The sequence below is a fragment of the Staurois parvus genome, unplaced genomic scaffold, assembly GCF_062004578.1.
Source record: "Staurois parvus isolate SC_StPar_1 unplaced genomic scaffold, SC_StPar_1.0 ptg000282l, whole genome shotgun sequence".
NCBI lineage: Eukaryota > Metazoa > Chordata > Amphibia > Anura > Ranidae > Staurois > Staurois parvus.
The window spans coordinates 9,198,048-9,214,132 of NW_028318078.1; the positions used below are offsets into that span (position 1 = coordinate 9,198,048).

Sequence of the window (16,085 nt, forward strand, 5' to 3'; positions counted from 1 at the left end):
CGGGCCCCCAGGAGGGGTGACAGGCATCGGGCCCCCAGGCGGGGCGAAAGGCATCGGGCCCCCGGGCCCCCAGGCGGGGCAACAGGCATCGGGCCCCCAGGCGGGGCAACAGGCATCGGGCCCCCAGGCGGAGCGGCGGGCGCCAGACCCCCAGGTGGAGTGACAGGTCTCGGGCCCCCAGGCGGGGCGACAGGCATCAGGCCCCCAGGCGGGGCGACAGGCATCGGGCCCCCAGGCGGGGCGACAGGCATCGGGCCCCCAGGCGGGGCAACAGGCATCGGGCCCCCAGGCGGAGCGACAGGTCTCGGGCCCTCAGGCGGAGCGGCGGGCGCCAGACCCCCAGATGGAGTGACAGGTCTCGGGCCCTCAGGCGGAGCGGCGGGCGCCGGGCCCCCAGGCGGAGCGACAGGTCTCGGGCCCCCAGGCGAAGCGACAGGTCTCGGGCCCTCAGGCGGAGCGGCGGGCGCCGGACCCCCAGGCGGAGCGACAGGTCTCGGGCCCTCAGGCGGAGCGGCGGGCGCCGGACCCCCAGATGGAGCGACAGGTCTCGGGCCCTCAGGCGGAGCGGCGGGCGCCGGACCCCCAGGCGGAGCGACAGGTCTCGGGCCCCCAGGCGAAGTGGCGGGCACCGAGTCACCAGGCACGACAGTGGGCTCCGAGTCAACTGGCATGACCGCTGGCACTGGGTCAGACATTGGATCGTCTGGCTGGACAGCGGGCATCGGGTCACCAGGCATCAGGTAATTTGTCTCGACAGCGGGCACCGCGTCATCTGGCAAGGCAGTGGGCTCCGAGTCAACAGGCACGACAGTGGGCACCGGGTCATCAGGTACCGGATTGTCTGGCTCGACAGCGGGCATCGGGTCACCAGGTATGACAGCGGGCACTGGGTCACCAGGCATCAGGTCATTTGGCTTGCCAGCGGGCACCGCGTCATCTGGCAAGGCAGTGGGCACCGGGTCACCAGGCATTGGATCGTCTGGCTCGACAGCGGGCATTGGGTCATCAGGTATGACAGCGGGCACTGGGTCACCAGGCATCAGGTCATTTGGCTCGCCAGCGGGCACCGCGTCATCTGGCAAGGCAGTGGGCACCGAGTCACCAGGCACGACAGCGGGCTCTGAGTCAATTGGCACGACAGCGGGCACCAGATCAGGTACCGGATCATCTGGATCAACAGCGGGCATCGAGTCAACTGGCCTAATAGGATCGTCATGCTGGATCAGTTCATCACGCTGGGTAGAGGCATCCGGCTGAATGCCGGCGTCCGGCTGAGTAGAGGCTTCAGGCTGAATAGAGGCTTCAGGCCGAGTAGAGGCTTCAGACCGAGTAGAGGCTTCAGGCCGAGTAGAGGCTTCAGGCCGAGTAGAGGCATCAGGCTGAATAGAGGCATTAGGCCGAGTAGAGGCTTCAGGCCGAGTAGAGGCTTCAGGCCGAGTAGAGGCTTCAGGCTGAAGAGAGGCATCAGGCTGCGTACAGGCATCAGGCTGCGTACAGGCATCAGGCTGAGTACAGGCATCAGGCTGAGTACTGGCATCAGGCTGAGTACAGGCATCAGGCTGAGTACTGGCATCAGGCTGAGTACAGGCATCAGGCTGAGTAGAGGCTTCAGGCTGAACCACGGAAGGCAGGTTCACCGGTTTGGATACTGGCAGGATGGTATTGGTTGGAAAGAATTTTCGCTTTTTTCCGGTTTTAACTACTGGAGCACTACAAGTAAACGCAGGTCTGCAAACGAATGGAGCATCTGGAGACAGAGAAGAACTGGAGGATGGAACAGGAGAGGGAGCAGTTGCTACAGAGGGCTTCTTTACAGGGTTAAAGGCAGGATAGGTGCAGCGAGTGGGAACAGGGTACTGACATGCGGTAGATAGCAGGGCAGGAGGAGCTGTTGGGAATGCAGGAATAGAGTTTTGAGGAAATAGATTAGAAGCAGGACTGGGTCTTTGTAAGCTGACTGAGGCTGGGTGCAACAAGTCTGTCCATGTCTGCAGTATGGGTTGAACAAAGCTGAGCTTACACAAAGCCTGTCTGACCAAAGACTGCACTGCGTTTATACAATCTCTTAGTGTCTGTGGTGAACATGTGGAATAACGCTCCAGAAAGTAATCCACATCATCCTCTAATAACCACACCAGGGACTCTACCTGGTCTGCACTAAATGGTGGCAAAAATTCATCCCTGCATTCGGGGGTACCAGATGAAACCAACTCATCACAAATCTCAATCAATGGCTGCACCTCAGAGAACTCTGTGCCCTGATCTACTAGAACATGAGCGAGCCGTATACATTCTAGCAGTTCATCCCGGGTATACTCCTTCAGAGTTTGATAAGCATACTCCCTGTCATCAAACACTAGCAGATATAAATACGCAACCTCATCCAGATCCATCCTTACCATCAACAAGCCAAGATGGCTTCCCTGTGCAGCCACTTCTGGTCAGGATTGGCCTTGGTGTAATGTCAGGGCTCCCGGGTGTGACCAGAGGTGTGTGACTGACGCAGGGAAACGCAGACTTCAGATATGTTATAAACAATATAATTTATTAACACTAACCATACAAACATAAACACAGTGCAATACTAAAACATAACACAGTGCAAACGAACCAAACCACCCACAGATAACAGTACATACAATGCAAGCGTCGTCAGGCAGGCCGGGTCAATATCAGTCGGGCAGGTAGGTACAGGGGGAGCAAGCAGAGAATGGTCGGGGTCACAGGCCAGGTTCAGCAGGTAGCGGGCAGCGTGATACAGAGGGTCAGGCAGAGGAGAATGGTCAGACAAGCCAGGGATCAGAGCAGGGTCAGCAGAGAATCAGACAGGAACAGAAAGCAGGAACAGGATACAGGGCCCAAGAGAAACACAACACCAAGGCAGAGTCTGCAGGTCTGAATGTCCCTTAAATACACCAGTATAATTAGTTCCAGGTGTTTGACTGGCTGCAAGGTTGAGTCTCTGATTGCTGGGAGCACCCGCTGGCCAGCCCTGGTACTGCAGCTCATAAGGCAGCTGAGTCCCACTATTGCTGGCCAGTCCATTCCTGACACCATCTATACACTGCTTGCCTAGTGTCTACTGTTTAAAATAAATGTAAACCAAATCAATAAAATCTCATATAAGATTTAATATGTTAAAGTAATTTCAAAGGTAGGATTTATATACAGTTACAAGAAAAAGTATGTGAACCCCTTGGGATTACGTAGAGTTTTGCATGAATTGGGCATAAAATGTGCTCTGAACGTCATCTAAATCACAACAATAGAAGAACACAGTCTGCTGAACATAATACTACACAAACATTAGATGTTGCCATGGTTTAATTGCACATAACATGTAAACATTCACAGTGCAGGGAGGAAAAAGTATGTGAGGCCCTAGCTTAATGACTTCTCCCAGAGCTAATTGAAGCCAGGTGTGAGCCAACCTTGACTCCAATCAGTGTGATGATATTGGATGTGTTGCTGACAGCTGTCCTGCCCTTAAAAAACAAACACACACCTGTTTTGGGTTTACTGGTTTCAAGAAGCACTGTCTGATGTGAACCATGTCTCGCAGAAAAGAGCTCTCAGAAGACCTACGATCAAGAATTGTTGACTTGCATGAAGCTGGAAAGGGTTACAAAAGTATCTCCAAAAGCCTTGATGTTCATGTGTCCACGGTAAGACAGACTGTCTACAAATGGAGAAAGTTTAGCACTGTTGCTACTCTCCCTAGGCGTGGTTGTCCTGTAAAAATGACTGCAAGAGCACAGCGCAGAATGCTGCATGAGGTAAAGAAGAATCCCAGAGTGTCAGCTAAAGACCTACAGAAATCTCTGGCACATGCTAACATTTTTGTTGACACATCTACAATAAGGAAAACATTAAACAAGAATGGAGTACATGGGACAACACCGCAGAGGAAGCCATTGCTGTCCAAAAAGAATAGTGCAGCACGTTTGAAGTTTGCAAAAGAGCACCTGGATGTTCCACAGCACTACTGGCAAAATATACTGTGGACAGATGAAACCAAGATTGAGTTGTTTGGGAAGAACACACAGCACTATGTGTGGAGAAAAAAAGCACAGCACACCAACATCAAAACCTCATCCCCACTGTAAAACATGGCGGAGGGAGCATCATAGTTTGGGGCTGCTTTGCTGCCTCAGGGCCTGGACAGATTGTCATTGATGGGAAAATGAATTCCAGAGTTTATCAAGACATTTTGCAGGAAAACATACGACCATCTGTCCGCCAACTGAAGCTCTGCAGAGGATGGGTGATGCAACAGGACAATGACCCAAAGCATACAAGTAATTCAACAAAACAATGACTGCAACAGCACAGAATATGCCTTCTGGAGTGGCCCAGTCAGAGTCCTGACCTCAACCCAATTGAAATGCTGTGGCATGACCTTAAGAGAGCAATTCACATCAGACATCCTAAGAATATTGCTACACTGAAACAGTTTTGTGAAGAGGAGTGGTCCAAAATTATTCCAGATCGTTGTGCAGGTCTGATCTGCAACTACAGGAAACGTTTGGTTGAGGTTATTGGTGCCAAAGGAGGGTCAACCAGTTATTAAGTCCAAAGGTTCACATACTTTTTCCTCCCTGCACTGTGAATGTGCAATTAAACCATGGCAACATCTAATATTTGTGTAGTATTATGTTCAGCAGACTGTGTTCTTCTATTGTTGTGACTTAGATGACGTTCAGAGCACATTTTATGCCCAATTCATGCAAAACTCCACGTAATCCCAATACTTTTTCTTGCAACTGTATATATAAGTGCACCTGTGGCCAGACTATGGATATTCAATTATTTACATATTCTTAACAGGCAGCAGAAGAAGGCTTCACTCACCGCTCTAGCAGTTTATTAATTTTATAAGATTCTCAAGAGTTACAGCAAAAATGTCTGGTTTCAGATATTTCTATTAGCTCAGTGTACACTATACAAACATTTTCAAGGAGGAAGGTAATAAGCCTTTTTTTTGCAAAAAAAGATAAAATATATCCTTACGACTGCAGTTAAAATAAACAAATGAATCAAGCGTCTACTCTTACTACAAATGTGTAAATTGATATTATAAAAAAATCATCAGTGTTAGTGTCCAGATCTCACTAATAATTAATATAGAATACCAATAATGTGTTAGTTGTCCCTTCAAATTCAAATACACTTGTAATGCTGTTTTTTGAAAAAGGTTTGGCGCTTCACATTCATAGACATAAAATCATCAGTTTAACTACAAAAAAACAAACTGTCTTGCCTGATAAATTACTTAATGCAAATCCTCTTTGTGCTCCACCACCGTGTTTCAACATATGCTCACCGACCATCCATGACCCCTTAATTAAAAGAAGGTCTTTTGCACTTTGTGTTAGCAAGAATCAGAATTTCAGTGGGTTCCTTCCTCACATTCTCCCCTTTTTTTCCCGCAATTCCATTACGGCATGAATCAAAAGAATTATTCTTCTCATGGTCTAGTACATTTATTAAAAAATGGAATATTAAAAACAGGTATTGCACTCACATTAGCTGGTGCGCAATCCACGGCACTAATACATTTAACTGTATTACGCCAATGCCGCTCGTGTCACTTGAGCCGGCGTGCATTCCAATAACTGGAAATGGATGTGACGTCAATGGACCTGGATATGGCAAGACACGACACTCTGCCTCTACATGTTTCACCTAGGTGGCGTCTTCAGGAAGCTCACGTCCGCCATTTTCCCTGGGCCTTATCTACTGTGCTCAACTTCCTCATTGGCTAAGCCTAATAGGACTACCTTATTATGGCAACTCCCCATGTTATAATAGTGTTCAGTTCTGAGTGCATTACAGCTAAGGTGTGTTGACCAAGCTAAACTAAATTAAAACAACATACAATCTTTCCATATGGATGGAATTCTCTTAAATAAATAAATATAAAAACTTATAAATAATTACCTCCCCTAAAAACTAGTTATAAAAACTATTTAAATCAATATCTATATTTAGCCCCTTAGGTGTTAAAGAATTTAGTTCAAATATCTATTTCGTTTCATTTTTTTAAATTTTTTAATTTTTTTAAATCACGGCCCCTCCAATGCTTGGTGGCTCTATCTATACCATAAAAGGACAGGAGCGTGGGATCTATGTTATGTACCAGCGTGAAATGATTTGATACACTATGTTTTTTGAAGCCATTCTGAATATTTGTTAAATGCTCTCCCACCCTTTTAGATAACTTTCTGATCGTGCTGCCTAAATAATATAAGCCACATGGACAAGTCAGCAGGGAGGTCACATATCTGCTGTCGCATGTAATAAATTTATCAATTTGAAATTTTTTACCCATATTGGAGACAAATTCTGACAATATCCTATTTTTATTCTTCACTACTGCCGTTGAGCCCTTGCATACTAATATCAAGCACAAGGATGGGTTAAGGGCCATTGAATGGGCCCCACACTCATGTTCCAATTTAAATATCCCCCAGATAAAGTATATCTTGGAAGGTTTGGAAATGGATATGGCCAATAACTATTTTTGGTATGGAGGGGAGTTCTATAATCAGATTAAGGGTGTGACCATAGGGGCAAGGTATGCAACAAGTGTGGCTAACATTTTTTTTAATAAGTGGGAGGCAGAGGAAATATTTTCAAAACAACCCCCCCCCCCCAACTAGTTGTATATAAAAGATTTATTGGTGATATTTTTATCATGTGGGAAGGTGCCAAAGAGGAGTTACAATCCTATCTGGAGGGACTAAATAACAACAGATATAGTATAAGGTTCACTAGTAATATTAATGAACGAATGGAAGGAAGAGAAAACGTTTTGCACAGGTACCCATTTTAAGGAAACAGATAGAAATGGATATATATCAATTAGGATTTATCAGCATCCTGGATGGGTGAGAGCCATCCTGGAACAATTTATGCAGATTAAAAGAAATTGTCAAAGAGAAGAAGATTTTAGAATTCCGACAAATTTATAGAAAGATTTGTAGAAAAAGGCTATAACAAGGAATTATTGTTAAGAACAAGAGACGAGGTAAACAGAATGGAAAGAGAGGAACTTTTGAAGAAGAAGGAGAAAGCTAACAGCAAATTTGATCTGGCCTTTAGAACTGGGTATAATATACAACATAAAGAAGTTGAAAAATGCATAAAAAAATACTGGCCAATTTTACTTAATGATCATTCATTAAAAAAGATTTTACCTAAAAAAAACCTCAGTTTATATATGAGAGCTCCAGGGCTTTGGTGTATGATGGAAAATGTGAAGTTCTGGTCATCCACCTCTCCCTTATTATAGTGGCCTTTTTTCTCTGGGAGTGGGTACCTATTTCTGACAGTAATGTAAAGGAAAGAAGATTTCCATATGAGCCACACATCTATGCAAACCCCAGGTAGGAGATTGTAACAGCCTAAGCCCGGGAGCCAGCCAGGCCATGCCCCCAATATGTTTCACTCCGGGATTCCAAGCTGATGGGAAGAATAAATGCATCATCAGCTGTCATTTAATTAATCAATTAAAAAAAGGCTTAATATCACAAGAGCAACAGTCTGTTCACAGAGAACAAGGCTTGGTAAGCCTCCTGCACTGAACTGCAGGGGTGCAACTACATATACCCATTTCTGACGGGTACCTACTCCCACTCTGCTGGCCTAGGTGAGCAGAGTAGAAGTACGGCCCCCTTCTTGTCCGCAACCTTCTGGGACACATCACATGTTCCAGGAGACTGAGGGATCATTCTAAAAGTGCAATGCATTTCACACACGTGCAGCAGGGAGCTGGGTGTGAAACACCAGAAAGTCACACACACCGGGTCGAAATCACAGCCAGCTTCCCACATACAAGAGAGAGCCAGGGATCCAAAAACCGACAAAGACCTGGCCAAAGTGATGACAGAGTTGGATCCCTGGGCTGCTAAGTGTCTGTTTATTAAAAGTTCACAGTTACATTTTTTGCAGATGCTAACTTTGATTTTTTCAGAAACAACTAAAGTTCTTTCCATGCACATTGGGAATTTAGCCTCTGTGTATGAGGCTCCAGCGTTTAGATTCGGCTGGAGGACACAGCCACACCATCCAGCCCCACTGCCAACAGCCTAATACACTTTATGAGAGTCCAACAGCTGCTGCGGCTGGATGATGCACCTAGTGGTATGTACGTCTAGGCCAGTATGCGGCCAGGGACGAATGACTGGAACGCAAGCAGTTGGCATTCTGGGCACTGGTTTCTGGGTGTATACTGCCCTAAACAGAAATACAGTTGAGAGCCCTGTTGAGCCTCAGCAACTGTCAGACTTTGAGAGTTTGACAGCCTGCCTGCAGTGGGGCTGGACAGTGCACCTGTACCTTTTAGCTACATCTAAATGTTAGAGCCTCACACAATGGGGCTAAACACCCAAAGTGTATGAGGCCTTAAGCTCACCATACACTATACAGTCTGATTGTCCAACATTTAGATCTAACAACAACCATGTAGTATATGGGCCCATGAGATTGGATAAAAATTGTTTGGATTGTACGTTTGCCCTCATATTACATAGTTTTGGTAAATTTAAATGACATTGTACAATGAGATTTTTTACAAAGAAAAAGAAACAGTGCTAACACAACAAAACATCCATGAAAAGTCCAAATATAGATGTTCATAAATTATACATAATAGTCCCCACACCAAGTAAAGAAATCTTCTATATTTGACCGATGTTCATCCAGTAGTGCATCAATTCACTTCACCAATAAGAATGTACACTCACCGCCAGTCCGGTGACCTCTAACTCAATAAAGGTCAATAAGCACTGTGGGGTTAACCAAATATACCTCCAAATAGATCACATTGTTGGATAATAACAGTAACATAATGAAAGTGACACTAGATAGTGCTGTGTATTTCTAGGTCTGCTTGTCTTTAGTGCATACTTTACAACCTTCTGAAAGGCAGACACCATTTAGCACAAAATAATTAGGTAAAGGACACACCCCTGCCATACTCCCTTGTCACATGGATATGAAAAAACAAGAGTGATCACCTAAACCCACTGAGGCTTTTTCATTGCTACTACTGCTATATTTTCAAGTAAAAATCACTAATACAATAATGTAATTCTAATGGATGGAAAGGTTTAGTGCAATAAAATCAGCTTTGAAGTTTATTAGTAGAAATGAATTGTTACAATGCGAATGGGAATAAGGGACAGAGGGAATTGGTTACAAAAAAGGGAAGGTTCATAGCTAGTACTTGGAAAACAATAGCAAGTGACTGGGAATATTCATCCAAATTGACTGATTCATTCCCTGAGAAGAGTCTATTATTTTAGTCATTTTTAACTTATTGTAATGTATTTTAATGCATTTTTATCACCTAACCTTATTACTATCACAAGGGGGCTAACATGCCCTCTATGTGATAGCATATACACAGTGAAAGGTACTCTTTATAGTCTTTTAGCCCCATAATGCCTCCTCCGCTAGACTCCCCTCAACCAGAGCAATGTAGAATGTACTTGTTTGATTGTTTTCCTGGGCACACTTGAATCTGATAGCTCTGAACCATGGTGTGCTCCAGGTTCATTATCACAGGCAAGATGGAGAAACAAATATTTCTAGTTTCTCCTCTGCTCTCCTCTGCTGTCCATTGTAAATGATGGCATGGAAACCCTGGGATTCTGGAGAACAGCTGCAAGTTTATTTACATTCCAACCGTGCCACACTGTAATACTTACATCGATGGTAGTAAATTGGTTAAAAAGACTACGTCCCTTTGCTCATTCTCTTTTACCATATTCCCCTGCTGTTCTTTGCTGCATCGGAGCTACCCCTGAATATTTGGTGTTTCCAGGTATAGGGGGACATGTGACTTCCTATCAGTATGCATTGCTTAAGCCAAAGCAGTCTGTCCCTAGGTCAGCACACGGTCATGAGAGGGAGAGGGGGTGTGCTTTCAAGACTCTGCATAGGCAAATTGACATTTCTTTAAAGATATTCTATTACTACAAAACATGGTATCAATCTGAAATAATGTTTAATAACATTCTTGCAATTCAAGCAGTTTGATTTGAATTTTCTTTTAAACAGTGAGTTGTTAGTAAAATAAAAACTTACCTTTACAGTCTGGGCCATATCTGTTAGGGGCACATAGCTCACAAGCTGTCCCAATAAACCCCTCTGCGCAATTACACTGACCCGTTCCTGCCATTCCATCTACACATGTTCCATGATTACTGCACGGAGCTTCCAGGCCTCCAGGACACACTGTAACACAAAAGCATTTATACTGCTAAGATGCTACATAGCAATGTCACTACATGAACTATAACAAATGTTATCTGTAAAAGAGGTCATTGCAAGGCTGTTTTTCTGATAAGAAAAATATGAACTTGTGCAACAATGTAGGGGTCAGCAATGCACCTAAATCCACAGCAGAAAACCAGGCATTATATGTCCATAAGGGACCCTCAGCAGTTTGACCAATTGCAGTTTGTCTGAAATAGGAATTCTGCCCTTACAAATAGGGAAGAGCTGCCAGTTTGGTCTGACTCTTGGTTTGGACTGAATTTTTGATCAGAGCTTCAGCGAATAGCTGAATTAGGTGGGTTTTCGGCTGAGCTGAACCTCGGGCTACACTGAGAAGCAAAGTATTACTTCCGCTGATAAATGTGACAGCTTCCTGTCCAGCTGTCAGCTGGGGATTTCTGCTCACAGGTAAATGTAAACAAAAGGGGCAGGGAGAGTGTATATAAAAAAAAAACTAATTACATTTCAGACCCTGGTATGCCCAGCCTGCCATGCTATTTTTTTATAGTCCTGGGGGAAATCCCAGAAACATAAGTCTTCCATTTTAGATGATAAAACTTACAGAAAAAAATATTTACTACCTCTAACCATTATACATTCCGAAAATAACCCTGTCAGTCAGAACATGGGTTTCAACAACCAGGCCATAAAAGCCAGTGACTGGAAAGCAGGGTAGGATATCAGTCTTTGAAATAACAGATCTGGCCAATTAGCCCACAAAATGGCCATTACTGTTTTTTTTAACATTGGACTCACATTGACTTCAATGGGATTTGGATTCGACTCCTGCAACTCACAGAATTCAGCTCATCACTGCTCACAAACTCTGAACCACTGGCCCAGGGACCAACCTGTCGTGTTCCCTGTTGTGCTAGAATGTTTGTATTTTTAAACACAGGCATGTAAAATCACATTTTGGAGTCCCCAGAAAATTCAGTATGTAATTATACGTAGAGATTTTTAATACAGGCTTATTAAACAAGGATAGGGGACATTCATCCAATCCATCGCACAGCAAGACAACGATACACAGGAGCAATGAGACAGGTAATGCAACAAATTGACTACAAGGGTACATCTTAAATTTCTCCCTCAGCTGCTCTAAAGTAGCACTTGTGACAAAATAAAACCTGCACCTTATCATTACTTGTGTGTCTGTTTTGAGTGATAAATCTTTTCAAAAGGTATTTTTTACAAAGTACAAAAGGACACAGATACAAGCCAAGAACCTATTACAACTCATAGGCTGCAAATAGAAATTCAGAAATACATTTATTCATTCAAGAATAAAAAGCAAACCAGAGTGATATCATATAGAAATTAAAGAAGTTAAATAACAATGGTACTTAATCCTAACTAGGGCCATCAGATCTCAATAAATTTAGTTGGACTTGCCCTGGCTTCAAAGATAAGCTTATATTTAGGTAAGGCTTTATCTACCAAAGCCAATACTGATAGGAGGAAAAGGGTTTATCCAAAATAACTGTATGGATTCTCATGCACAGAAGCATAGTAGTCTGAACAGGGTTCTGTTGGCAGTGTGAGAAATAAGGGGTTCAGAACACCAAGCAAAAGTACTTCTGGGTTTTTGGGATGACAGTATCCAATTTGCATTGCAGAAATAAGTGAATCCAAGTCCAGTAAATCCAGATTTTTTCAGTGCAAAATGTCTATATAATCATAGGCCTTATACTATTTAAGAAATATAGATGATTCAGACTAGTGTGGTTATAACCTCCAAAGAGCAGGGCCCTCCTAACCCTCTTGTATTGGACTGTATTGTCTCCCATTATACTGTAAAGCGCTAAGCAAACTGTTGGCGCTATATAAATCTTGTATAATAATAACCTGTCCAGCCAAGGATTTTTCAGTTATAGTCTCCAACAAGTAGTGTGGCGCATGAGGGGAAATGAAAATGTTTTGTATTAATACCAATAAAGATTTTCAGCTGCACCGGGAGGGTTTTTATATATATACATATATATATATATATATATATATATATACACACACAGTTACTAGGAGAATGGTGGTGTAGGCAATGCATAATCACATATCAACACCCCCCCGAGTTATGCAGATATTCAAAGAGCAACCCTATTTAAATCAGTATGGAGAAACCCAACACATAACAAGTGTAAGGAACAAGGAGATAATGGTGATCATAGCAATATTTAATGTAAATATCCAGCACAAAGACTACAGGTAACCATAGAGTTCATGCAACACACTCCACCTGCCTAGGAAAGAGCTCAGCAGAACAAGAAGACGGGCAACGCAACACACACATATGCCAGACAAACAACTAGACAAGTATAAATGAACAGTGGTAAATATATTTAAAGCAACAGACTGGTGTGATGAAAGAAAGTCCCATACGCAACTCCATCCCATTTTAGCAGGCTTTAACCCTGAACTGACACATAAACCAGGGAGTGAAAATCTGTCTATATACAGTAATAAATCTGCAGGTGCAGACATCACCATGGTATAACCAAAGTCCAGTGATGTACCAGTACATCACTGGTCCTTGTTGGGTGTATATGCTATGTTCTTTTTTTTTTTTTATGCAGCCTGTGAGCTGAATGGAAAAAAAAAGAGAAGAAATCTCTGCCAGAAAAAGGGTGTGGTATGCCCACCATTAGAATACCTCCCTGCATTCACCCACTTCTAATGGTAGGCACACATGAAATGTGCCAACAAATACAAAATATATATGCCAAAGCATAGGGGCCATCCACCCCAGGCCCCCATGATTCGGCATATATGCTCTTTTTTTAACTGTGGATGAAAAATATCATCCAACAGCACTGCACACACCTACTTATGTAAATTCTGTGAGAAAGACCCTGTTGCTGTCAGAATAAACAAGTCGGTGCTGCAGTTTGACATTCCTGCAAAGAAAACCGCAGTGGTTAACAATAAAACAGTAACTCAATTAAACAACTTTTTAATTGAAATATCTCTGCAAGAAAAATTGTGTGGTGATATGCCCACCATTAGAATACCTCCCTGCATCCACCCACTTCTAATGGTGGGCACACATGAAAAGTGCCAACTAAGATTATAAAATATATATGCCGAAGCATAGGGGGCATCCACCAACTGGCCACCCCAGGCTCCCATGCTTCGGCATATATGCTCTTTTTTTAAACTGCGGATGAAAAATCTCATTCAACAGCACTGCCCACACTGATTTATGTATATTCTGAGAGCAAGTTCCTGTTGCTGTCAGAATAAACAGGTCAGTGTTGCAGCTGAAAGCATTCCTGCACAGAAAACAGCAATGGTTAACAATAAAACAGTAACAATAAAACAGTAAAAGTAGAATACAAAAATGACAACAATAAAAAAAACTATAACTATTTTTTGTTTTTAAAATTTTTAATTTTTGGGGGATTTGTACTTTATATTTTTTTAACTTTTTTTTCAAACTTTAACGTTTCAAAAACAGATTGTAGGGTCTCTCCAAATGCAATAGCCAGTTTCATGACTACCTAACATCTTTCGAGACCCTGTGTATTTATGTGCTCTGAACTGTGCCGTGCTGTACCCTATACTAATACTCCACTAGTATATGATAGCGACAGAAGCAGTCCTTGATGCAGAGGCCAGGTTGGTCAGGACAGGAGAGACGAAAAAAGTGTCTGTCACGCCTAATTCCATGTCTGCTACAGACACAACATCTTTTTTGGAGGTTCCTTTGGGTTGGGGTACCAGGAATGGCATCGGGAAAATGCCTCTCATGCAGCCGGCTAACTGCATCTGGGTTGGGGCCACAGCACCTTCTGGATACAAAAGGGCTGTGATGATCTCTTCCTGGATTTTAGGAAGGATCCTCTATGTCCAGTTGCTTTGTAAAGAGCAAAAGCGTTGTATAAAGCCAATTGAAATAAACAGACACTTTTTTGTACCAGCGTCTGGCTTTTTGGGAAACTAAGTACGGCTTCATCATCTGGTCGTTGAAGTCCACCCTGTGACGGGCACGGTGTCAGACCCCAGTCCTTCTCACCAACTTGTGACCGAAGGACTAGCCAATCTAAAACCGCGCTGCCACTTGCGTAACAATGCCACTCTCAGCTGCACCCTGCACAAAGATTTTCCAGCTCACTGGACCCCAATCTAGCGATTGTTACTGGGTCAGGTTAATTACGCAATTAACCCTTCACACTGCCACCACCACCTTTTTTCAGAGAAGGAGGAAACTCACAAATCTTAGCAGTAACACTATGATGTTTGAATAGGCGTCTGTATACACACTGTCACCGCAGACAGGTGTATCCAGAGGTTTTAAAACACACAGTAGCACTCTTCAGAGACAGGGATTCTTAGTTTGCAATAAAGAGCTTTAGAAACAATTCAACACTTTTCAGAAAATAGGATTACTAAAAAAGGTCAAAATGGTGCAATAAAAAATATTTACAGAAAAGATGTAACCAAAATATATATATAAATAGAGAAAGCAATAACACAACAGAGAGATAAAAGAAAGAAGTTTAAGAAGGTAGAATACTTGCAGAAGTCCTGGTTTAAGCAGAGTTCAAGTGTCCTGAACAAAAGGGTACCTTTTCTCCCAAAGTTGGTTCCTGATGTTAAAAGGGAGTATCTCTTCATACCTCTCTCTTCAGGCATGACAGCTTTTCTAGTGTCCCAGCAGGGAGTGCCTACTGAACCCAAGGGCCAATCGCCTCATTTGGGGAGGGGGGGGTTAGGCGGAGGCCCAGGCTGTGACCCAAATCCCTCCCAAGTTTATACCATGGTCAATAACCTTCCATAGGTGCATGCAGCAGCCTAGCCACTGGCAGGTTAATATGCAGAATGATATTCTGAACGTCCAGACACCAAACATGACATATCCGGCTGTGACGGATTACAAGATATCGCTTTCTACTCTCTGGTAGATGTTATCTAGGGATGTAAGGTATCAGGTGACTCGTATTAAACTGACCTATCTGAATATATGCTTTGTTTTATTGTACCTTGTTCCTGCCGGGATTTATGAAATTGTATGAAAAAGTGGTATCAAGTGGGATGTCTGTTTTATTGCCACTCTGGAATGCTTTCATGTCCAGTGACTGACTGGTTTATAGCTTTACGACCAGGCCAAAGCAAGAGCCTGACAGACATCCTGGAACCAGCTAATTGGGTTTATAACCATGAAGCGTATCCAGCTGTGCCCTGTGCACTCATGAACTCAGCACACACACATACCACATTCCATTCAAGAAAAGGAGGGGGAGAGAATGATTTGGAATGAGAATGACATTTGCAGAGTATGATCCAAATTATGGTTGTCATTGTCCATATCTGTGCGCACAATTATCACACACCCCTCCCATGTTAAGGTTATAACCGTGGACACAGAGGGGCTTCTCAACAACACCAGCTGCTGTGGAAATTTGGATGGTCGTATCTGCGTGAATAGGAGACAGGAAGAAAACATCCTGTTTGTCCTTCCACTTCACTGCGAGCAATTCTTCGTTTCTCAAGCAGGCTTTTTCCCCCTTTCTAAGACGGGTATTTACAAGCCTTTGGGGGAAACCCCGTCAATTAGGTCGCTAAGTGCCACATGCGCTAATTCCAAGATGGCACGCTTGAATAAAAATTGTCCATATATAAGTGGTACCACATATGGAAAAAGGATGATGCCAAGTCCCAAACTATCTTGCCACTGCTCCCCATGTAGTCTGGGCATCCGGGGGGCTTCACATGACTATCTTTTCCCTCATAAATCCAAAACTTATATGTATAGCCTGTTGCCCTCTCACAGGTCTTATACATCTTGACCCCATATCTGGCAC

At 43.6% G+C, this 16,085-nt stretch overlaps 1 protein-coding gene across 1 annotated transcript in view; it reads right to left on the reverse strand.

Annotated features, from left to right (window-relative positions):
• The window catches only part of STAB1 (stabilin 1), a 317,318-nt gene that overhangs the window by 62,524 nt on the left and 238,709 nt on the right, over positions 1-16,085 (reverse strand). Inside the window, exon 56 of the mRNA XM_089681924.1 lies at positions 10,093-10,242. Within this exon, the coding sequence (XP_089538050.1) occupies positions 10,093-10,242 (150 nt within the window). The remainder of the gene's footprint in view (positions 1-10,092; positions 10,243-16,085) is intronic.